At 38.7% G+C, this 25,895-nt stretch overlaps 2 protein-coding genes across 11 annotated transcripts in view; one reads left to right on the top strand and one right to left on the bottom strand.

Moving 5' to 3' along the window:
- PPP2R3A (protein phosphatase 2 regulatory subunit B''alpha) overlaps positions 1-14,064 on the top strand; it is a 190,041-nt gene extending 175,977 nt beyond the window's left edge. For all 9 annotated transcript variants that reach the window (XM_008983778.5, XM_017965839.4, XM_035278273.3 and 6 more), the window contains one exon: positions 11,286-14,064. In XM_008983778.5, coding sequence (XP_008982026.3) covers positions 11,286-11,409 — 124 coding nt within the window. In that variant the 3' untranslated portion in view covers positions 11,410-14,064. The remainder of the gene's footprint in view (positions 1-11,285) is intronic.
- Positions 14,065-15,076: 1,012 nt separating this feature from the next.
- Positions 15,077-25,895, bottom strand: part of MSL2 (MSL complex subunit 2) — a 38,657-nt gene continuing 27,838 nt past the window's right edge. For both annotated transcript variants that reach the window (XM_017965838.4, XM_002759590.7), the window contains exon 2: positions 15,077-18,917. In XM_017965838.4, coding sequence (XP_017821327.1) covers positions 17,326-18,837 — 1,512 coding nt within the window. In that variant the 5' untranslated portion in view covers positions 18,838-18,917 and the 3' untranslated portion in view covers positions 15,077-17,325. The remainder of the gene's footprint in view (positions 18,918-25,895) is intronic.

Raw genomic sequence — 25,895 nt, 5'->3', positions numbered from 1 at the left:
CATGGATGAATCTCAGAATAATCAAGCCAAGTGAAAGTAGCCAGACTAAAAAATAGTATATGTAATGTATGATTCCCTTAACATAAAATTCTAAAAAATACATACTAACCTATAGTGACAGAAAGCAGATCAGTGGTTGCCTGGGAAGGGGAAGTGATTATAAAAGGGCATGAGAAAATGTGTGGGCAGGTGTGTGTGATGGATATTTTCATTATCTTGATTGCTGTAATTTCACAGGTGTATACAAAAGTCCAATATTGTTAATTACACATTCAATATGAGTTTATGGTATACCAATTATACCTTGAAAATGAAAGAAAAAATAAAAATAACTGCTAATAGTTGCAACAACATGGATGAATCATAAACATCATTCTATATGAAAGAAGCCTGATACTAAAAACTACGTATTATATGATTCCATATATATGAAACTTCTAGAAAAGGCAGACTTACAGCACCAGAAGGCAGATCAGTGGTTGCATTGTTCCAGGAATGAGAGTAGAGACTGAATGCCAGCAAGCCCCAGGGACAGGAGGGCAGACAGGAAGATAAGTGTTCTAAAATTGGATCGTGGTGATGGCTACAGAATTGTAAATATTTACTAAAACTGCTGCTGGGCACGGTGGCTCATGCCTGTAATCCCAGCACTTTGGGAGGCCGAGGCGGGTGGATCATCTGAAGTCAGGAGTTCAAGACCAGCCTGGCCAAGATGGTGAAACTCCGTCTCTACTGAAAATATAAAAATTAGTCAGGCGTGGTAGCATGTGCCTGTAATCCCAACTACTTGGGAGGCTGAGGCAGGAGAATCTCTTGGACCTGGGTGGTAGAGGTTGCAGTGAGCCAAGATTGCACCATTGCACTCCAGCCTGGGCAACAAGAGCAAAACTCCATCTCAAAAAAAAAAAATTTACTAAAATGCACTGATCACTTAAAATTGGTAAAATCTATGGTATGTAAATTATACCTAAATAAAGCTGTTTTTAAAAAGGCAAGAGCCAAAAATCTTTAGCTTATTAAATTAGCAGCAATTTTTAAGGATTATATTAATAAATGTTTGCATTCCTACTGTACATTAAGCATTATTGGGCATTATTGGATACTGGTGAATGCAGACAGGATGGAAAGACATACAGACACAGTTAAAATATAGTGTCTTCACTGCTATCTCATAGAAGCTGCAAACTGCAGAAACACCTCACTCTAGGCTCACTGCAGGAAGACCAGCACTTTCAAATGTTGCTGGTAAAAGCATACTGGCCCAATATCCCTGGAAAGTAATCTGACAATATGTAGCAACAGATTTAATGTATGCCCTTTGACTCCCTCATAGTAATTCTGAGTATCTATTGTAAATAATCAGAAATTTGAATAGAATTGTGTTATCTAAACAATAGGCATTAGTCCACAGGTAATTCTAAAATAAGTTCAAAGCAACACAAATGTTCAATAATAGAATGGTTAGATAAGTCATGGTATCTGTGTGTCATAACATGCAGCTATTGAAATGTACTTGAGGCTGGGCACGGTGGCTCACGCCTGTAAAGCCCAGCAGTTTGGGAAGCCAAGGCAGGCAGATAATGAGATCAGGAGTTTGAGACCAGCCTGACCAACATGGTGAAACTCTGTCTCTACTAAAAATACAAAAATTACCCAGGTAATCCCAGCTACTCAGGAGGCTGAGGCAGGAGAATCACTTGAACCTGGGAGGTGGAGATTGCAGTGAGCTGAGATTGTACCACTGCACTCCAGCGTGGGCAACAGAGCAAGACTCAATCTCAAAAAAAAAAAAAAGAAAGAAATGTATTGAAAATTTTTAAGTTCATAGAAAAATGAAGATTACAAAATTTTGATATAATCTTAGTACTTCAAATGTGTTTCTGCATATACGTAAGCTAAAGGACAACACCCAAAATATTAACAGCCATTAACTCTGAGCTGTGGGGTTAGCAATTTGGCTTTTTATACTGTTCTATAATTCATAAAGTTTCATGTAATGAGCATGTACTGTATTACTTTAATAAACAGGAAAAAATTATTTTCTCCTCTGTCTGTTTATATAGGTAATGTATGTTCATTGCAGAAGAGTTAGAATATAAACAAAAATCTACACCTAAAATTCACCATCCATTGACAGGCTGTCTTGTCACTTTGGAGTATATCCTTCTAGACATTTCTGTGCAACTAGATCATTTATTTTACAAAAACGGAATTCATACTATTGTTTTATACCCTGCTTTAAAGAAAGAAGAAATAGATAGCAGATCTAAACAGTCAGACATATGTTCACCTGAAAAGAAGAGAAACTAATGGCAGCTAAAGAGAATAAAGAATTGGCCCAAGAAAAAGTTTTTTCAAGTTTGTGGTAGCACTGAGAGAACATGCCAGTGTGCCTGGAAGGAAGAAAGAGGAGGCAGGGGGTTGCAGACAGAAGTACAGGTGAGGAGGGGTCACAAGAGGAGATGCAGAGTCCAGCTGTAGTGAAATTCTACCAGTGTATATGAGAGGCTCTTGCTACTTGCTGGATACCTCACTTCTCATGTTATGGGAGATAAGATAAGGCCTACACAGAACACATGTGGGTTATGAGGTCCCAAGGGGCAAAAAGGCTTACAAAAGCCACAGTCTATAGAGCAAGCACTAGAATGTGAACAAAGGAAAGGAAAAGGCCATTTACAGGAATAATAACTAACCAACTGGTGCAAAAGCAAGGCCAGTCCTAAATTCCCAAGGCTACATCAACTAGGGTTTAATCTCCAGAAAGAATCAACACATATGTCAGGGTGAGTCTAACTGTCAAACAGAAATTGCCAGATTCTCATACCAGGGAGGAATATTGGTACCACGGAAAGAACAGAAGCTTAGGAGCCAGACAGATCTGGCCCACTCACCAGCTGGACAAGTTACTTGACTCCTCAGGCTCAGTTTCAGATGGCACCAGCAGTCGCTTCCTGAGGTGGTTGGTTGGTTGTGAGAATCTAAGATACTATATGTAAACACCTGGCACATGGCTCATGATAAATAGTAGCTATTACTACTCCATGTAGGAGAAATACAACATCATGGGACCAGCGCAGTGGCTCACACCTGTAATCCCAACACTTTGGGAGGCCGAGGAAGGCAGATGAAGCCAGGAGTTCGAGACCTGCTTGGCCAATATGGCAAAACCCCATCTCTACTAAAAATACAAAAATTAGCTGGACATGGTGATGTGTGCCTATGATCCCAGCTACTCAAGTGGCTGAGGCACAAGAATCGCTTGAATGAACCCAGGAGTGGAGGTTGCAGTGAGCTGAGATTACACCACTCCAGTCTGGGCAAAACAGCAAGACTCTGTCTCAAAATTTAAAATATATATGCACACACAAACACACACACACAAAACATCATGGTTATTAAAAGCATGAAATTTGAAGTAAGACAAACCTAAATTCAAATCTTTGCTTTACCACAACCTGCATAATCTCAGGCATTCAAGCCTCAGCATCACCTATAAAAATAAGGGTACCATTTGCCACACTGAGCTGTTTTAAGGATTAAATAAGACAGTGTGTATGAGGTCTTTAGGCACAGTGTCTGTGTAATCAATAAACAATGCCTGTTACTACCACTTTTGTGATCACATTACCTAACCTCTCTGGACTAGAGTTTATTCAGCTGTAACATTAGCATTCTATCACTTATCTTGTTCCCTTCATTCCTAGGGCACATTTTACTGCTTGACACAGTAAATATCTGTTGCATGAACAGCAGAACTATACTGAGAATTAAGAGATAATGTATATAATAATGAATCTAACAGTGTCTGGTATATAAATGCCCTAAAACAAATGGAGGTATTTGTTTTGCCATTAGATTGTGAGCTCCTCAGGGGCCAAAACTTTTTCTTAGTCTTGTAATCCCAGCACCTGGCAGACTGTTAGGGATGTAAGAGGTCCTCAGCAAATGTTTACTGAAAGGCACCCTCACTACAAGGATATCACAGTAGTCCAGATGATTTGGCCCTTCAAAAACAACTTAAAATTCTCCTCTTACCATCTAACAACAATCACAGGTACCCATTGTGCCAAACATCTGTACCTCCTGATTTCAAGACTGGTACTTATATAATTTCTTTAATAAGTAACCTAGTAATTACTGCAGGTCTCAGTGAGGTGAAGGAAGACCAAAGCTTCCATAAGTATGAGGCTGTAAACATTGCAAATTAACATGTCTAGCACACAAAGTGATCATAGCATGCAACAGCATTTGTATAAATTCAGCCCTCTTAAGGGAAGTCAGAAAGACAGGGTACCAGTTACTTAATCTTCGTCAACTAAATGTGTTACCTATATGAAGATAACAGGTTATGATACTATATTTATAATTAACCTTTTTAGAGTTTATGCAATGGAGGACATTAAAAATGCCACAGAAATTAGTAAAGCAGGTTAAGGGTCTTCCATGTTACTATCCTAAGAAACTGAGACCCTCAATAATCAGAAACAAGCTTCTCTGCCAAGTTGACTGATACTTGATTACCTTAGATTTTTAGTTAAGAAGGCCAGGCACAGTGGCTCCTGCCTGTAATCGCAGCACTCTGGGAAGCTGAGGCAAGAGGATTGCTTGAACCTAGGAACTTGAGACCAGCCTGGGCAACACAGTGAGAACCCATCTTTACAAAAAAATTTTAAAATTAGCCAAGTGTGCTGGTGTGCACCCATAGTCCCAGCTACTCATGAGGCTAAGGTGGGAAATGCTTGAGCCCAGGAGGTCGAGGCTGCAGTGAGCTGTGATTGCACTACTGCACTCCAGCCTGGGCAACAGAGCAGACCTTTTCAAAAAAAAAAAAAAAGGCTTATGCATTAAAAAGCTTAAAAATGTTTTCTTACAGGATATTCTGGTATTTAACCAAACACTTTACATTTGAATAACCCAGATTAAACACATTTTTTTTACTTTGAGTCTTCATCTGATTAGAAAAATACAGTCTTGCTGCAGGAAAAAATGGAAAATAGAGATTAAAATCACTCTTGGTTCAGTGATCTAGGGATAACTATTATTTTATACTTGGTATATTTCTTTTGACACTTGTTACTAATGTGTTCAAAAACAGGTCCTTTAGTGCTTCAGTGTTCTGTCAAGCAGTAACTCACATCCATTTCCCTATTATTAGACATTTGGGTAGTTTAGAAGAACTATTTTCTATTGACTGTTTTTAAAGGCAGCTTTGTTTATATTAAATATAAACTACATGAATTACTCTGTCAGAGATCTACATTTACCTCCATCAGCACTGGAAAATAAGGCACTGTAGGTAAAGAAGGCCAGCCAGAAACCCATCAGAGCAATCATCCAGGAGTGTAACAAGTGAGAGAGGTAAGGAGTAGTCTGAAGCCCAACTCTCCTCACTGAGGTGGGAGAATGTAGCAGAGAAACAGGGGATACAGGGAGATGGAGGGATGTATGTATATATTAGGGTATAGGGAAAGAAACGGAATGACATGCATTAATTTTCTAAAACATGAGTTATAGTATTACAGATATACTCGTTTTGAGTTATTTTTAACAATGCTTAGTAAACAGAGCCTCTACATGGGCCTGAAGTTAAGGATACGTTAGATTTTTTTTTTTTTTTTGACATTGAAAAAAACATATCGAAGCCCATTTTAATTTATTTCCACAGATATTTACTGGTACCAAATCTATGCCAGGCACTGTGCTTGGTAATAAACATGAATGAGACCCTGTCCCTCAAGTTCATAATTAGAATATATTTAGCCCACATTTTATGCTGTCTACATCCACAATAAGTAAGAATTAACAACAGATAGTTCATGATTCTGGGGAACTGCAAGAGTTCCTTAACCATCAAAAATGAAGTGAGATCCACTTCCTGGTACAGCAAAGTAAGTGGTACATATTAGGAAATTTTAACAAGAATTGAAACTAAAGATTTTCTGGTCACTAGATAGGTTAAGGGAATTCAGTGAACCAAATACCCAACTTCTAAATATTTCAGCTAATCCATTTTATGTAAGTTGCTTAAGATATCTATTTTTAACTTAAAAGTATAAAGATATGTCATATACTTCTATTTCTGAAGCACTATAGACTCCAAACTAGAGAAATATTGAACATTTTATTCTATGCCTGTAGGTACCATATGTCTTAGATTTGCCCAGATAATCCCTAAATCAAATACTTCTTTGTCCCTGTAAATAGTCAGAATCCTAGAAATTGGAGTCAAAACAAAACTCCCAGACAACACCCTGAAATTGCATACAATCCTTTGTCAAACCATGTATGTGTCAGTCATTATCTCTGCTCATTCCAGCTTTTGTATTTCCATCCCAGGAATCTGCAGAGCCCACCTTAATACTTTTGCCCAGAAACTGCTCATCCGAAAGGGAAAACTTACTTAGGGAATTAAGTTTCTAAAGGCAGTGGTATTGCTGGCCAAATTACATGAACCATTATATTCCCTCACACTAACAATATTATATTGAAGAATTTGATCTCGACCAGGGGTGGTGGCTCAAGCCTGTAATCCCAGCACTTTGGGAGGCTGAGGCAGGTGGATCAATCACCTGAGGTCAGGAGTTCAAGACCAGCCTGACCAACATAGTGAAACACCATCTCTGCTAAAAATACAAAATTAGCCAGGTGTGGTGGTGTACCCCTGTAGTCCCAGCTACTAAGGAGGCTGAGGCAGGAGAATCACTTGAACCCGGGAGGCAGAGGTTGCAGTGAGTTGAGATCATGCCACTGCACTCCAGCCTGGGCAACAGAGCGAGACTCTGTCTCAAAAAAATAAAAAAGAATTTGTTCTCAATTTGACAACTATGATTTCTAGTAAATTGTTTGTGAACCCTGTGAGTTCTGCTTCAATCCTCTGACCATTCAAAAATAGCCAGTTATAGGCCGGGCACAGTGGCCCACCCCTGTAATCCCAGCACTTTGAGAGGCTGAGGCAGGCAGACCACCACCTGAGGTCAAGAGTTCAAGACCAGCCTGGCCAACATGGCAAAATCCCATCTCTACTAAAAGTACAAAAAGTAGCCAGGCATGGTTGGTAGGCACCTGTAGTCCCAGCTACTCAGGAGGCTGAGGCAGGAGAATCGCCTGCTGGGAGGCAGAGGTTGCAGTGAGCTGAGATCACACCATTGTACTCCAGCCTGGGTGACAAAAGTGAGACTTTTTGTCTCAAAAAAAAAAAAAAAAAAGGGCCAGTTAACAGAAAACACCTCATAAAATTATCTTCATTTGAGCCCTGAGTAGTAGTACGGGCCTCCAACTAAATGCAGAAGTAGCCATGTAGAAGGAGTCAGTTAACATACTTTATTCTCCATGTTCTCAAGAATTCCTGGAGAGCGGGATAAAGATTAAGGTTCTCACAGATCTGACTCAAGAATAATTCTGGGGCCAAGCTTAGTAGCTCACACCTGTAATTCCCAGCACTTTGAGAGGACAAGGCAGGAGGATCACTTGAGCCTAGAGTTTGAGGCTATGATCATCCCACTGTGCTCTAGCCTGGGTGACAGAGTAAGACTCTGTCTTTTAAAATGAGTGAAGAATCAGGAAACCTGTAAGTGACATCTCAGATTAAAAGACGAATACAAGCTAGCCAAAGAGTGAAGTACATTTCAGGCAACTGAAAAACATGTACAGTGGCATTAGGTCCCAAGACCATAACCCATTCCAATACCATAAACAGCCAAGACCATAACCCGTTTCAACACCACAAACAGTCTGGTATGGCAGTAGCAAAGAGTATGTGGCAAGAGTGTAATCCAAACAAGAAAGTGTGGTACCCTGAACTTAAGCCAGTGGTGGCAGGGAGGAAGAGGCAGGAGTGGTTGGTGTAAGAGACTGGCTCAATTTGAAGAGGTAAGGAAAGAGGAACTTGGGATAACTAAGTTTCTGGCTTTGAGTGGGTAGACGACGGTGCCATTCACTAAAATAAGGAGAAACGGGAGTAGGAAATAGGAGTTCAAGTTTATACATGCTGCTATTCTGAAAGACCCATCTATATGGTAGGCAGCTGGATAGATGGAATTCTCCAACTTAGAGGCTGAGGCTGGACATAGTTTAGAAACCACAGGAGTTTAGAAACCATGGGAAAGACTAAACTTACCAGGGAAGAACAAAACAAGAAGAGCTCATGAGACCAGAACCAGGGATGCACTGGAATTGCAGGAGCAAGAGTTCTAAGATGGGCAATTCTATTGTGAGACATCTGGCACACTGTAGGATGTTTAGCACCATCCCTGGACTCTACCCACCAGATGCCAGTAGGACCCACTCAGTTGTGACAATCAAGATGCAGGCAAGACACAGACCTATGTCTCCAGACATTCCCAATGTCCCCAGGGGAGCAAAATCCTCTAGTTGAGAATCACCAAATTGAAGAGGCATCTCCAGGATGCTGACAAAGGAGGATTATTGAATGAACTTCGTTTTGAAAATGTTTTATTCAAAAATGACATACACAAAAATGTGTAACTCCTCCCCCAATACAGGGTTAGGTGTCACTCACCAACACACCTAAGTCCCATTAAGTGATCAAACCCAGACTGGAACCTGACCTTTAGAGTCCAACTCCAAAGCTTATGTTCAGAGGCTAAATCACTTAACCCCTAACTCCGTAAGTCTCCATTAGGTAACAAGTGCTGTGAGGAGAGCACTGCTTCAGTCTTTTTCATCATTGTAATCCTAGCATTTGGCTCTCACACTGACCAACAGGAGTTCAAATATTTACTGAATGAGTCTCACTTCTCACTAAACTCTGAAAATATGCCTTATTCATAGACCTACATTGAGTTTTTTGACACTGACAGCTTACAGACAGCAACTTAGGGCACCAAGGGGAATGCTCCCATCCTGACAGGAAATCAGCAGCAGTGGTTTTGAGAATTTTGCCCCCCAGAATAGAGTGCCTGTCATCAACCATTTCACTTGCATTAGAAGGAAAGTGCCTCTCCTATTGCCTCCTTATCCAGCACATCCCATGCCACATTGAGGCCTCAAGGAAATGGGGGAAGAGTGCAAACAAATTAAGAATGGAACAGAGTATTTTTATTAAATGAACAAATTATACTTTTTAATAGTATCATAAACTGGTAGTCACAGGGAACAATTTTCCTTTAAGTAGGCTTTTTTTTTCTTTTTTCTGAGATGGAGTTTCACTTTCGTTGCCCAGGCCAGAGTGCAGTGGCACGATCTCAGCTCACCGCAACCTCCACCTCCTGGGTTTAAGCGATTCTCCTGCCTCAGCCTCCCGAGTAGCTGAGATTACAGGCACCTGCCACTATGCCTGGCTAATTTTTGTATTTTTAGTAGAGACAGGGTTTCACTATGTTGTCCAGGCTGGTCTTGAACTCCTGACCTAGTGATCCATCCACATTAGCCTTGCAAAGTGCTGGGATTACAGGCGTAAGCCACTGCGCCCAGCCCAAGTAGGCTTTTTAGAAAGTTTAAACCTCCAACTTCTTTTCAAGAACGTTGGGTCTAGGCTGGACACAGTGGCTCATGCCTGTAATCCCAACACTTTGGGAGGCCAAGGCAGATGGATCACCTGAGGTTAGGAGTTCGAGACCAGCCTGGCCAACATGGTGAAACCCTTCTCTACTAAAAAAATTTAAATACTAGTCAGGAGTGATGGTGCATGTCTATAATCCCAGCTTCTTGGGAGACTGAGGCAGGAGAATCACTTGAGGAAGGCAGAGTTTGCAGTGAGCCAAGATCGTGCCACGGTACTAAGACTCCCATCTCAAAAAAAAAAAAAGTTGACCAGGCACGGTAGCTCATGCCTGTAACTCCAGCACTTTGGGAGGTCAAGATGGGTGGATCACTTGAGGTCAGGAGTTTGAGACCAGCCTGGCCAAGATGGTGAAACCCCATCTCTACTAAAAATACAAAAATTAGCTGGGTGTGGTGGCACATGCCTTTAAGTCCCATCTACTCGGGAGGCTGAGGCAGGAGAATCACTTGAACTTGGGAGGCAGAGGTTGCAGAATCACTTGAACTTGGGAGGCAGAGCTGAGATCATGCCATTGCACTCCAGCCTGGGCGACAGAGCAAGACTCCATCTCAAAAGAAAAAATTAAAAATAATACACAAAAAAAGTTTAGAAACTTGAATAGGTGCCATCTACTGTATATACCTACCTCAGCATATTTTCCCTCACTAGTTACCTTTTTGATGGACTGTTATGTCCACAAATTTCTGTTTAAATATTTTGGGAGATCCCTGCAAAGTCTAAGCCACTAATGTCAAATACTGTTAAGACATTGCTAATTGATGTATGTTTTTTGGATGTACTTATCTATATCTGAGGCTCAGAGATATAGCCTCAGAATCTTTATCAATATATTTTAGGCAGCCACATCATTTCCACGAGAAAAATACTGCATCTCTGCCAAAAGCCAATCTTAGGGGTAGCCTGGAGGATACACAATTTAGGGGATACCAGCAAAACCTAAGGGTTAGCAGGACATCTTCCCAGGATGAACATCTAGGTCTAGGTATGCTGTAGAGTTCTACAAAGTAGAATGATGGGAAATCTATGAACCAGCTTTAGTCAGTACCACCTACACACTTGAATGTTTGTGTTGCTTGGAGCCACAAAGGGAAACTATAAAGTAATCTGAGAGTTGATAAAGTTTGCACTCTGGGTGACTACAGTGGCTGAAGCCTGTAATCCCAGCACTTTGGGAAGCCAAAGCAGGCAGATCACCTGAAGTCAGAAGCTCCAGACCAACCTGGCCAACGTGGTGAAAACCCCATTTCTACTAAAAATACAAAAATTAGCTGTGTGTGGTGGTGCACACATGTAGTCCTGGCTACTGGGGAGGCTGAAGCAGGAGAATCACTTGAACATGGGAAGCAGAAGTCGCAGTGACAATGAGCCAAAATCATGCCACTGCACTCCAGATTGGGTGGCAGAGCAAGGCTCCATCTTAAAAAAAAAAAAAAAAAAAAAGTTTGCCATTCTGAGTGGAAACCGCTTTAATGAGGAAAGTCATGTAAAGCTCATACCTTATGGACCTCAAATTTTCTTAACCTGGTACCATTTGTAATTCTCCCACCAACCCCAGGGAAAGCTTGACACAGAACATTTTCAACAAATTCTGAGATGGACTTAAGCTGTAAAGAAAAAAAGAATGTTTTCTGCTATAGTGTTGTCTCCTTCAGTGCAGTTCGATTGTTCAGAGCCTCCATTTAGCAACTGAAGGTTTTGCCATATTGATTTCTACCCAAACATTGAAACTTTAATCAGGTAACTCACTTTTGCTTTATTTCAGCTTTGAAGATTATGAAACAGACGAACCTGCCTCACCCTCCGAATTTGGAAACAAAGGCAATAAAGTATTAAGTGCAAGCCTTCCAGAGAAATGTGGAAAACTTCATTCAGTGGATGAAGAATAGCTGCCAGTGTCTGCAGTGAAGATGTGTATTTTAAATGTTTCTTTCTTGTGAAGAGATGTTCTTATTTGCATACTGCTTTTTAAAGACTTTGATTTCTCCAAGTGTGTATCTGTACTAGGAACTTTGTTTTTAAGCAATAGGTCTGGATACACACTTAACTTAGGAGACTCCTCCAATTTGCCTCAAACCTCTTACAGAGCTTTTCCTCAGAAGTGGTACCATCGCCTTCCAAAGTCAGCACTCTACACCCTTGAATGTACCAAGGATCTCCTGGGGACAGTGCCAAGCACAGTTCTCTGCACAGAAGCTGACTGAAGTTGCCTCTGTGTTGGCTGGCATCCCTGAGTCCCCTCCAGGCTCCTATGGAGCCTAGAAGAAACCTTCACTTGCAGAAAACTTGAGTCAAAAAATTCTGGAACTTGAAATAGTAGTAAGGGCTTCCAGAATTGACTTAGACCTAGTAATAAAAGCACTGCCAAAACATCTCAGAGACTTCATTTAATTATATGTGTACTGGAGTTCAAAGATCTTGAACTTACCTGGCTTAATGTAATTTCACGGTTACTGCCAAACCACTAGTCACTTTACATCCTCAGGTATCGTAAAAACTGGGCCTTCCAACGTTGCTGGCAAGCTCTGGTAACCTCCCTGTCCTGACTGTGGATCTTACATAAAATCTCAAGAAAAAAACTTCTTAGATGAAGACAAGTACAGAATTTGACTCATACTTCTTGGAAAAAGCCCTTTTAACTATCTTCTTTTCAATGAATTATTGAATGATGTATTTAATCTCCAAATTATGTGATACTGTTTTCACTCAGAAGGCCTGCTTGAAGACATAAAGGAATAATTATACATTAAAATTCTTACTAGAATTTTCTCCCAGCATTAGACTAGCTAATTGTAAAGGCCTATCTTAAACATCATTCCTTACTTCATGTTTAAAAAACTGCTCCTCCAGATATTTCATCCACTTCCTTAGTGGAAATTTCATCCATTTCCAAGGAAATGGAAAATAGCGATACACCCATAAAAGCAAGCTATTATTTACTGTAGTTGTAGATGTATTCACTACAGAATGCTACATTTTTCAGTAGGCCACAGTCCAGCCAAATCCTGCCATATCCTTGAAGAGAAGCTGTTAAAAAGGATACTTCTGATACAAGTAAAACCTCCAAGCAACTTAATATCCATCTGTCAAGTCAACTTTTCACCTAAATTTTTTTTAACTAGTTCTGAAAGTGTCAAAAATTGGTTCCCTCCTTGCTGGCATAAAGGCCAAGCAGTGAAATAAACCTTGGGTTAGGCTTATGGTAGGCAAAAAGCAAGATAATTTAGGAAATACACTATGAACTAGTACAGTTAAGAGTTAATCCTAGGAATCCTGCCTGCCAATCTCCTCCCAGTTTCTTGTCACTTTAACTTCATGATTAGAACTGATCTTCCATTTAACTGTTACAGAAAGCAGTAACTATTCCAACTATTTAATAGTTCACACAAAAAAATTAAAAGCTTAAAAATGAAATGAATTTTTAGGAAATACAATATTCAATAACCTAAACACACTGATAAATTATTAGGATTAAGATTATTTATCTGATAAATAAAATTTCCTCCCAATCCCATCCAGCCTTTACCAGGGAAGAAAAGCGATTATTTCAGATAGAAATAAAAATTAAAAAATACTTTTCTTAGAAGCCAGATATGGTTTAAATGTTTTATTATCCATAATGATCTAAACCACTAATCAGATTCACCAAAAAGTAAAAATAAAATTCAGTTTTACAATATACATTTTTTTTTTTAACTATTGGGCTTTTTTACCTTGGTTCTCCTTACTGAAGTCCTCTTGCTTTCTATTTGATCAGCATCTGGTTTTGAAGTCTCTAATTATTGGCTGGGCATGGTGGCTCACGCCTGTGATCCCAGCACTTTGGGAAGCCAATGGAAAAGGATCACTTGAGCCCAGGAGTAAAGACCAGCCTGGGCAACATAGTGAAACTCCGTCCTACAGAGAAAGAAAAAAAAAAAAAAAAAAAAAAAAACTTAGCTGGGCATGGTGGTGCACACCTGTAGTCCCAGCAACTTGGGAGGCTGAGGCAGGAGAATCACTTGAGCCCAGGGCTTTGAGGCTGCTGTGAGCTATGATTATGCCACTGTACTCCAGCCTAGGCAACAGAGCAAGACCCTACATATTTAAAAGTCTCTATTATAAAAGTACAGTCATCAATACCATTCCATTTAAGATGGACTATTGTTAGTTAATAGTTTACCCACGTTATCACATTTCCAGAATTATAAGAATGTGTTTTATTGTACTCCTTTCTTGGAGCTGAATGCAAGGAATGTGAATTGTGAGGGATTAAGGTAGAATATATTTGACTTTCTGATAATCATTACTGCCAAACTGGAATTTTCAAGTTAAAATATCCCAGGCCCCTTGATAAGCTAACATTACCAAGGTAATCAAACTAATAATAAAGTTCCATATATCTTCCCTGCATCTTACCTATGTCGCTATGTACCATTCAAAGTGTTTATAAAACTCTAGATTGATCAAATGAGATTTGCTCAGCTTTTTGATGTGTTTGGAGACGGCTGCATGACTTTTGTTTTTCCCTTTTAGCAAAACTAAATAAAGTTGTCAAATATGAATCATGTTCATTAAGGTAATTACTACACACTTGTGCATTTAATCTCATTTGCACCTCATTTTTATGTCTGCAAGAGTAAAACTGTAAACAAGCTTGAATGTCAGAGAATAACTCTGAGTCCATGTGAAAACTATAAAGAAAGGTCTTTCTAGTAATACTGAGAAATGATTTCTTCCGGGGATAGGGAAGAGGACCAGGGTTTGGGAATGAGGTGGAGTTCACAGGAGTCAAGATAGACTTTAGCCTCATGTATAATGCATTATTTTAAAAGAATGTGTAACTGAGTGTTTTGGGGTACCTAAATTTTGTTTAAGAGATAAGGTCTCACTATGTTGCCCAGGCTGGACTCAAAATTCTGGGCGTTAAGTGACCCTCCCACCTCAGCCTCCTATGTAGCTGGGATTACAGGCACATGCCACTGTGCCCAGCTTTTAATTTAAAAAAAAGTACAAAATACCATCCAAGTATTAGATTCAGTTCAAATAATACACTTTGAACTTAGTATTTTCTAAAGCATTTATATTTGTTATCTATGATATGACTGCCATAAAACTTTTACTCTTCTTCAACAAGGTCACTATGGAATTGTTTTAACTAAGCATTCAATGAAATAAATGGAATTATTTATCCCTAGGACCATACTACACCTCCTCATGGAAATGCACACTTAATAAGGCTAACCGAAAAGATAAAACTGTCAGCTCTAAAACTATTAGCTAAGGTAAAAGATCATTTCATCATTTATATTAATAACAAGGACTTAACAATTCAGGATGTGTCATATTAAATGCTGCTGTTCTTTGGTGGTTTCAAATTCTGATGAAGTAAATCTGGTTACTTCAGTAATAATCTCTCAATCATCCCTCATTAGCCATTTGTCAGCATTCCTAAATAACTTGTAATATAAAGAAAAACAATATAAAAATCAAGGCACTGTAATTACTCTTCCCCAGATGTATATAATACAGACCATTCAGAGCATGCTATCCCAAACTCCTCAATATTCTACAACATAGAATTAGAAAACTATCATTTATTGATAGATTTAAGGTGTAATACAGGTTTCCAAAAATGTGGCAGTGAGAATACCAGCATAAAAAAGAGAAACTTGTGCTAAAAACAACCTGAATTCATCATTGGCAATATTACATAACAATCAAAGCCCTCACATACTAATGGTTTCCACTTTGTCTATATTGCCAACCTCCCATGCATCAGAAAAAAAAAAAAAAAAATTATCAAACTTGGGAAGCAATAAAGTACTCTATGAGTTTTAAGATCATAATATTAGGAAAGTTTGGTTGATTTGCAAAATATATCCTCATCATCCACGTGTACAATCTCATTTCTAATCATTTTTGCAGTGATCATTAGTGAATAAAGAACAAATTTACAACTTTATATAGCAGGGCATCTGGGTTCAACACAAAACTGTTACAAATTTTAGGTAAATACATATTTCATAAGACACTGCTAACATTTAAAGGAATTAAATAAAATTCCAAATCTTGGAAAGCAAATAAAGACAAGACAACTAAGAAGCATTTTCCACCATTTACTCTTGTTATCAAAAATAGTTCAACTCTTCTTGCAAAACAAAAACAAAATAGTACATACTGGACACATACATCACATTTTTCTTCCTATGGCTTTAGCCCACCCCCACCCCACCAAAAGAGACCAAAAACAAAAAACAAAAACAAAAAAAACCCAACGACAACAACAAAAACAACTCTACCTGACCACATTCACAGAAAATGACACCAGGATACACTACAAAACAGAAGGAGGTGTCATCTGCTCTGTGTCCAAAGGTTTCTTCTCCATGTATTGTACTAGGCGAGTAACCATCACTGAACATGCTGTGTGCCAAATCAAAACATAACTTCAACATATGTCAGATCTTACTAGAGATGGTGAACGTAGTAGAAATTGGAAATGTTCCAGCAGTATTTTTCTTTAAATAAGCACTGTCAAAGCTGCAGCTCTTCTTTTAAATCATAGGTTATTTCATTATATCTAGTCAGTCCTTGTTTTATTTGGGCTGTGCTCTTTCAAGCAACTGACTAGACTTCCCTTCAACAGAATGTTTGTGACTCACTTGTCTTCCCCATAAAAATTAACAGGAAGAAGTGCATTTAAACTGAAACATACTTTGTGCTTTACATGCAAAAGAGCATTCTAAAGAAAATCCTCCTAGCTTCAACCTACCTAAATGCACAGGCTTCATAAAAAGCATGTTTATTAGGCCTCTATAAAGAAGCCTTCATAATGAACAGCATCCAATAAAAAAAAAAGGAGCATATTCAAAATAAAGACTGTGGCAAATAAACTATTAGCAAAAACAAATATCAAAGTGGCGGCCAGTGGCAATAAGTACAATATATAAATCTGGTTAAGTCTGGGGGCATTATTCTGAAATTATTTTAAGTAAATCCCAATTCCTAAATAAAATCTTTTTATAATTTTTAAAAAAACTCTGTCACATACTATATAGTCTAAATTCAATTACCTTCAGAATAAAACTACTCTCCTTCCCTTCATTTATCCAATTAGAACACTGCTCAAAGTGAAGGAGGGATTTAGAATTTTTTTTCCTTAGAAATGAATGAGAACAGCTAAACATTTGTAGTCTGACGGAATTTCAGTTTATCTTTTTAAAAGATTTCTTAAACATTCTAATGAGGGGGGAATTTTTTTTCATAATACTGCTGATTTAAGAACTGCTACATACACCAGCAGCCAAGTTTCATGATCAGAAATGGTATGATGTCAGCACAAAGGTTGAACTGGACACATCAGCTTTCCAACAGGAGAAACATCAATGCCATGTGAAGGCAGCACTGAATTTCCTGAACTAATGGCTACTTTTCCACAAAAAAATTAGCACAATCTTTATGGACTGACTAGATACCACTTCCTTACGTTTAATCATAAACTTTGATTATGCACAAAGCATGACCATAAACAATGAGGTTAATGTTATTTTCCTTGCCAAAGTTCATTTTGTATAAATCAGTTGCATCAGCTTTGTTCTCAAACTATAAGGTTCTGTAAGAACTAAGGACATATAGTTGTAGGGTTACTCCTCCATTATCTGCAAACTATTTCCCCGACACTAACACATATAACTTAGCAATGAAAACACTTGATACAAGTGATCTATATGCAGGAGCTCCGGCAAGTTAAACCAACAGAACCATAGCTGCCGTAAAACTGTAGCTATTTCCCTACCAGGAGTAGGTTTAAAAGACCCACTGATTTAACAGTCGAATCTCATGTCTATAGCTTCATCCAAACTTTTATCATCATGTGTACTGGCAGCTAAAAACGTCGTTACTGGGGACCCTGTGACATTTATTACACTGGTGCTGGTACTAGCATTACGTACAGCAATGCTAGTCACATTAATGCCCAAAGTAAGCCTGGTCTGCTCCAAGGCCTTTTCTGGCACAGCAAATGCCTCCAGCTTCTTCTCCCCATTGGCCATATAGGAGTTTTGGCATCCACGACATATACAATCTAAGCAGGCTTTGCGGTTAGAGTAGCAAGGGCAGCGTTGGCCTCGGCATGTAAGAACACTTGGATTTTGAGTAGCACGCCCACATTTACACCCTTTCTTTTCCTGGGGTTTTTTGTACACAGTCTTGGTAGGACTTCCTGGCATAAAATGATGACTAGGAATCTTTTCCTTTACTGCTTTGTCTTTTTTAAGAATACCTGGCTTGGTTTTAGAGTGAGATTTCTTGGATCCATGTTCATGACTCTTTTTCATGCTTTTAGTAGATAAAAGCACAGTTTTGCTGATTTTAGGCGTTGTGCCTCCATTGGGAACAGTTGCTATAGGTTGAAGAGAAATTTTGCTCTCCCGTTTCACTGTCACAGGAGCAGATGCCCCCAGTGTTGGGCCTCGGATAATGGTAGAAATTGGAAGTGGCTGAACTTTCTCACTGTCGCTCTCTGATCTGGATCGTTTTCTATTCAATTTTGCTACCTTCGGAGTTGCTGCTGTACATGATAACCCATGAAGTGCAGGACTGGTGGACATAAAAACATTATGGCTAAGAGACTGGGAAGAAAGCTGCAGAAAAGGTCCATTGGATACAGTGGCTTCCAAGTTTGGCTGCAAATTAGGGCAACAAACCTCTGTATTCGAAACAGTTTCTAAGCTGCGGAGTACTTCCTCAACACTCAGTAACAGAGAGTCTCCAGGTTTTATATCTTCACTGAAACTGCAGATATCAATGCCTGTGGAACATAAGTCAGTGGCTACTGTGTCACAAACAGGTGGCAGGCTGTCAGATAGATCCTCAGTTTTAATGTCAACAGTGTTACATACATCAATCGTATTTGAATGTTCAGGTGAAGGAATATTTATACCAAATCTATCTATTGAAAGCCCATTGTAAGTAGGCAAACCATTGATAACAGAACTGCCAATAGCAATGCTGAGGGTGCTTTCAGACATTGGAGATAAACTAGCTTGAGGATCGGTTGTGGGTTCTGAGGTTGAAGGTAAAGGGGAATGTGTCAAACACAAAGTAAAGGATGAATCTGAGGGTTTTTCTGTCTCCTCACAAAACAATGATCCATCATTAAGCAAAGCCAAAATATCAGAAGAACAGTCAACTGCTTCTATTATATCCCGTGCCAGTGTAGTCTGTGTTATATATTCACATAGTTTTTTGTAGCAGTTTACTAGGATGCTTAACTGCTTGTTTTCCTCAAACTGCTCATAGTCTTTGCACCAGCTACACGAAGGTTTCATCATCATTTTCTTGCCTTTACAAGTTTTGCAGACATAGTGTTGGCAGGTGGAGTTGGTGGGTGCAATAGGATCTTGTAGCAAATGTCCTAAGGGGGAGAAGGAGGAAAGCAAAGATTTTAGTAAAATAAATTTACCGTTTCATAAACTGAAGTTTAGATGACATAAGTAATCTGTCAAAATTAAGATGAACTAAACTCACTAAACCAGATAACAAAAAATATTATCTTAAAAGAAATGGAAGAATCCTCAATTAGCTCACTTCATTTCATGCCATATTCCCCATTCCTTTATCTCAAACTAAAATGATCCTTGATTCTGTGGCTCTCTCTCCAAGCAATATGTTCTGGTCCACCTTCTTATCCTCTTCCTCCAAAGGCTATAAAAAATAAAGTTGAAGAGGTGAAGATCAGAACCCAAAAGCACAAAGTAGGGTTAAAATCCTTTGGATAGCCAGGTGTGGTGGCGTGTGGCTGTAATCCCAGCTACTCAGAAAACTGAAGTGCAAGGATAGCTTGAGCCCTGGAGTTCGAGTCTACAGTGAACTATAATCCTGTTACTGCACTCCAGCCCAGGTGACAGAGCAAGACTCAGTCTCAAAAACAAACAAAAAAGTATTTTAGACCTTAATGTAACACAACATGGTAATGCTACAACATACTGAACCTGATAGCCCAAGGATGCAATGAGTCAAGATCACACCATTGCACTCCAAGCCTGGGCAACAAGAGCGAAACTCCATCTCAAAAAAATAAATAAATAAATTTGAAAAAAGAAGCGGCATCCATCTCAGGGAAACCTGGCCTTCAGCGATGACAGCATTCGGCCCCAGGAGGAGCCTGGAATTCGTCCTCAGTCTTCCCAGCTTGCGCTGCCCATGGGGATACAGAACAGTAAGGAGCAAAATAGAACCTGCTGCCTGAATGGGGGAACCTGCACGCTGGGGTCCTTTTGTGCCTGCCCCTCCTTCTACAGACAGAACTGTGAGCACGATGTGAGCAAAGAGAACTGTGGGTCTGTGCCCCATGGCACCTGGCTGCCAAAGAAGTGTTCTATGTCTAAATGCTGGCATGACCAATTCCGCTGCTTTCCTCAGGCATTTCTACCTGGCTGTGATGGCCCTTTGATGGATGAGCACCTCATGGCTACCAAAACTCCAGAATTACCACTACCACTGTCTGCATGTTACCACTTTTATGCTTTAAAATAATGAATACTTTTCCATAATGATCTCTAACACTTCCTTACTGTACCAACTACTTCTTCCCTCTTTGCTCTGCCCTCCCCCCAAAAAACTACTTTTTTCAAAGTCAGCCATACCTCCATTGTGCCCAAGTCCAGTACTTTTTTATACATGTAATTCTACCAAGGTTTTCTTAATATGTTAACTGAATTACATCTTCAGATTATTAAAGATTAATCCTAATGTGGAACTTAGGATACAGTTTTGAGTAGAGTTGATCAAAATCAATTAGTCTCTTTAAACGGAAAAAAAAGCCTCTTTAAGGAGAGGAACTAGAGTGCTAGTAAAGGAAGTCTGTCTGCATGTGGAAGGGAATGGGAAGCAAATGGGAGAGAGAGGCTGGAAAATATAAAATGGGTTACTTGACTGGTGATTAGGTGGGTGTAGAGAAGCAAGTTAAAAGGCTAAATGAAGGGCAAGTTTCCATCATCTATAAAAAGCTATGTAAGACAAGGACTTCCCCTTTTTTTTTTCTAAAGGCAATGTAAAAAGAATGACATCTCCTTAGAAAAAAAAAATTATGCCTCAATGTCCCCAAGAAAACTGCTTAATAAATTAGGTTTTCTGCAAGCTATGCAATTATTTTAACTGCTGAAGAGAAAATGTTCACAACATATTTAGTCATAAACTGAATGATAAAACTACATATTTTATAGCCCATTTTAAATATACACTGTATATATGTGTATGCACAGTAAAGTGTGTGTGTGTGTGTGTTTATAAAGCAAGGTCTCAAGTCAATAACCAAACCTTTCTTTCACCTTAATAGGAATCCCAAACTAAGCAGGTTAAAGCAAATAATAAAGATGATAGCAGGCTGGCTGCAGTGGGTCACATCAGTAATCCCAACACCTCAGGAAGCTGAGATGGCGGATCACCTAAGGTCAGGAGTTTGAGACCAGCTTGGCCAACATGGTAAAACTCCATCTCTACCAAAAAGAATTATCCAAGCATGGTTCACACCTGTAATTTCAGCTACTCAGCAGCTGAGGCAGAAAAACTACCTGAACCTGGGAGGAGGAGGTTGCAGTGAGCCAAGATCATGCCACTTCACTCCCTCCCACCTGGGCAACAGAGTCAGACTCTCTCTCAAAAAAATAAAATTAGGCCAGGTACAGTGGCTCACACCTATAATCCCAGCACTTTGGGAGGCCAAGGCAGGTGGATCAGGAGTTCAAGACCAGCCTGGCAAAGATGGTAAAACCCCACCTCTACTAACAATACAAAATTTAGCCAGGCATGGTGGCGGACACCTATAATCCCAGCTACTCGGGAGGCTGAGGCAGAAAACTGCTTGAACCCAGGAGGCAGAGGCTGCAGTGAGCCAGGATCAGTAATACTGTACTCCAGCCTGGACAACAGAACAGGATTCTGTCTCAAAAAAAATAAATAAATAAAAATACAGATTGGAGCAGAAACCAATAAAAGAGAAAGCAGAAAAACCTGAGAGAAAAGTAAGTAACACCAAAAGTTGGTTGCTTTAAAAGATCAAAGAGTTTGGCAAATCTTAATTGCTAAGTAAAAAAGAAAACAAAGATTACCGAAATCAGGAATGAAAGAGGTCAGAGTATCACTAGTGCCCTACAAGATGTGAAGAATTAAGAAAGCTCTATGAACAAGTTTATGCCAACAATTTTAGACTACTTAGATGAAATGGACAAATTTCTTTAAAGACACAAATGACCAAAATTGACTGAAGAAAGGTTTTAAAACTGAAGAGATCTGTAGTAAGTTTTAAATAGCTACTGAAGATTTTCCTCAAAAGAAGACTCCAGGGCTAAATGCCTTCACTAGTAACGTCTAACAAATAATTAAAAAGAACACCCAAACGCAGAGGAGGAGAAAACACTTCCCAACTCATATTTAAAGGCCAAACTACTCTGAAAATAAGGCCACCAGACAAAAAAAAAAAAAAATACAAACCAAAATCTCCCATAAACATAACAAAATCCATAACAAAACATTCAAGAGAATCTCACAGCATACAATACAATACCTATTCTCTCTCTCTCTCTCACACACACACACACGCACACATTAACAAACTAGAAATACAACTTTAACTTGGTGGTGGGCATCAATAAAAAAATCTAAAGCCAATTTTTCTTAAAGATAAAACACAATGCTTTCCTTCTAAAGATGAGGAACAAGGAATGGATGCCTGCTTTTGCTACTTCTTTTCAAAATAGTACCTGTTCTAGCTGGTGCAGTAAGGTTGAAAAGAAAAAAAATTAAAGGCATCAAGACTAAAAAGAAACAGGTAAAACTGTTTTAGTAATGGATTACACAATTCTGCTTAGAGAAAAATCTCAAGAAACGCACACACAAAAATTACTAGAACCAATAAACAAATTTAGCAAGGTCATAGCAGAAACAATATATACAAAAGTCCACTGCATTTTCCATTTTATATGCTAGGAATGAACAAATTATTTTAAAAATTCCATTCACAATAGCATCAAGAATATACACAAAATACTTTGTTAAAGTTTTTCTAAGACTTCTCTACACTCAGTACTGCAAAACACAACTGAGAGAAATTAAAGAGTATCTAAACAGACATTTCATATTCAAAGATTAGAAGACTATCAATAGTCAGGATGGCAATTTTCCCTAAAATTGATCTATCTGTAAATTCAATGCAAAATCTCGGGCAGCTTTTTTTCTTAAAGAAATTGACAGGCTGATTCTAAAATTCATATGGAATCACAGAGGACAGGCAAAACAACTTTGAAAAACAAGGTTACAGGACTTACACTACCAAATTCTGAATTTTACTATAAAGCCATAGTAATCAAGACAGCATGGTAATGGCAAAAGTACAGACATATAGATCAATGGAACAGAAATCAGAATCCAGAAACAAATTATTACATTTATGGTCAACCCATTTGTTGGGTACCCAGATGATCCAATGGGGGAAAGAAGAGTTTTTCAACATATCATATGAAATAATTTGATATCCAAACACCAAAAGGAAAAAAAACCTTAGACCTGTACCTCACAACATACACAAAAATTAAAATGATGACAAACCTAAATGTAAGTTACAATACAGGAATTCTAGAAAAAAATCACAGGAGGAAATCTCTGTGACTCTCTATTGGCCAAAGTGTTCTTAGATGTGACATCAAATGCACAATCCACAAAAAAAAGAAAAAAAAAATAGTAAAATTGATTTTCTCAAAATTAAAAACTTACTGTACTTCAAAAGACATCATTAATGAAAAACTAGGCCAGGCGTGGTGGCTCACACCTGAAATCTCAGCACTTTGGGAGGCTGAGGTAGGCAGATCATGAGATCAGGAGTTTGAAACCAACCTGGCCAATGGGGCAAAACCTCATCTCTACTAAAAATATAAAATAAAATTAGCCAGGCATGGTGGTGCACATCTGTAGTCCCAGCTACTTGGGAGGCTGGGGCAGGAGAATCACTTGAACCCAGGAGACGGCAGTTGTAGTGAGCCAAGACCACACCATTGCACTCCAGCATGGGTGTCAGAGTAAGATTCTGTCTCAAAACACAAAAACGACAAAAAAAAAAACGAAATCAACAAGATGACAATATAATTTTAAAAGCAAAAATATAAATAAACATTTTGTCAAAGAAAATACATGAATGACTAATAAGCACATGAAAATACGATCAATATTATTAGTTATTAGGGTAAAACCATGGCACACTACTACCCATCCATTAGAATGGCTAAATTCAAAACCAGAATGCCAAAAGTTGGCAAAGATGGAACCCTTGTATATTGACAGTAAAATGTAAAATGGTACAATCACACTGAAAAATCCTTTGGTTGTTTCTTTAAAAGTTAAAATATAAATTTACCACAGAACCTGGCAAAATTATCCATTTCTAGGAACTTGCCTAAAGAGAAATAAAAACACATCCACACAGAAAAAATGGCAGCATGATGGCCAAAAATTAGACACAATCCAAATGTCCATTAATTGGTGAGTGAATAAACAAAATGTATATTCATGCAATGAAGTTCAGCAATTAAAAGGAATAAAGTATTGGTACATTCCACAACATGGATGAACTTCCAAAACATTTGCTAAGTAAAAGAAGCAGATACAAAAGAGTACGTATAATGCCCAGAAATGACAGAAAAGCAGAAAACCTGGTTGCCTAGGGCTGAAGAGTGGAGCAGGCATTAACTATAAATGGGCACAATGGATGAAAGTGTTCTAAAATCATATTGTGGTGATGGTTACACAACTCTAAAATTTAAAAAACACTAAGACAAGGCACCGATAGTTACAGAATCCAACCTTCTACCCAATGCCAATGCAAGGATCCCTTAAAGAGTGCCGTTAACTTCCTCTAAGGAAGGACATAGGGGATGTGAAGGCGAAAAGAAAAAAACATACTACAAACCACAGTGCAAGTTAAAGAAAAAATAAAAATACATATATTAAAAGACATATATATTATACATATACATATATGTATGTATGAAATATACACAGACATATATATATATATATATGGCTTAAAAGAATAAACCCTAAGGGGAAAAAAAAAAATCCCAGCAGTTTGAGAAGCCAATGTGGGTGGATCGCTTGAGCTCAGGAGTTTGAGACCAGCCTGGGCAATATCGCAAAACCCCATTTCTACAAAAAAATACAACAATTAGCCATGTTCGGTGGCATGAACCTGCGGTCCCAGCTACTCAGGAAGCTAAGATAAGAAGATGGCTTGATCCTGGGCCAGAAGTTGCAGTAAGCCGAGATCACACCACTGTGCTCCAGCCTGGGCAAGAGAGTCTGCCCCTCTTTCAAATACAAAATAAAAGGGCTACCAATTGGGAGGGAGAGATAGGACAAAGTGAAATAGGAAAAGATTATTCTAAGTTTAAGCTTATATATTTTACTTCCAAACCATGTAAATATTTTATATAATAGCATAACAAAACCAAAATGTTACACGATATCTCTAAAAACCAAAACAAAATAAACAAACATAATTTTATATCAAATTGGTGGTATAACAATCCAAAGAGTAACTATTTCAAATGACTATAACACAGAAAATTGGCTCAATCCTTGGGATCCTCATTTTTGTTTTCAGTAATAACATTGTTGCTGGCAGTGTTGACAGTAATTATAAAAGTATTGGTGTGTACCCTGGGATTAAAAAGTCAATGTTAATACCTTGAGGACTTGGATTTCTTTTCAGTAGGAATGAGGAATAAAGTTGTGAGAGAGAAAATGTTACATTTAAAAATCCTGTAGACCTAAAATAAATAAATTTCAACTGGACTTACCATTATAAACTCATGTTTTAACAGAGAGAGAGAGAGAGTGTGTGTGAGAGTGAAAGTGAGACACACAGAGAGAATGAGTGTGTGTGTGTGAGAGTGTGTGTTTATTTATTTCCTAGCACTATCCATTGAAAAGGCCTGGAAACAAGGACCAACCCCAACAGCAATGAATACAGATGACAGGATTGAAAAACAATTTCCTTTTCAAAGGAATCAGGGCTTCTTGGACAAATGGCTAATTTCAATTTTGTGCCATAAATTGCACAAGAGGAATTCTGATCACCTTACTATGCCAGAAAACATAGAAACTATCAAAGATCAAGACTCAGGGGCAAACATGAAGAGGTTCCCACTGACCAAAGACAAGAAAATCTAAACATGCAGGATAGAGTTAGGCTTTGTGTCTCCACCCAAATCTCATCTTGAATTGTAATCCCTATAATCCCTATGTGTCAAGGGACAGACCAGGTAGAGATAACTGAATCATGGGAGCAGTTTCCCCTGCTGTTTTTGTGATGTTGAGTTCCCATTAGATCGGATGTTGTTTG

This window comes from Callithrix jacchus, chromosome 17 (assembly GCF_049354715.1).
Source record: "Callithrix jacchus isolate 240 chromosome 17, calJac240_pri, whole genome shotgun sequence".
Taxonomy (NCBI): domain Eukaryota; kingdom Metazoa; phylum Chordata; class Mammalia; order Primates; family Cebidae; genus Callithrix; species Callithrix jacchus.
The sequence above is the reverse complement of the archived record's forward strand: the minus strand, read 5'-3'. Positions and strand labels throughout refer to the sequence as shown.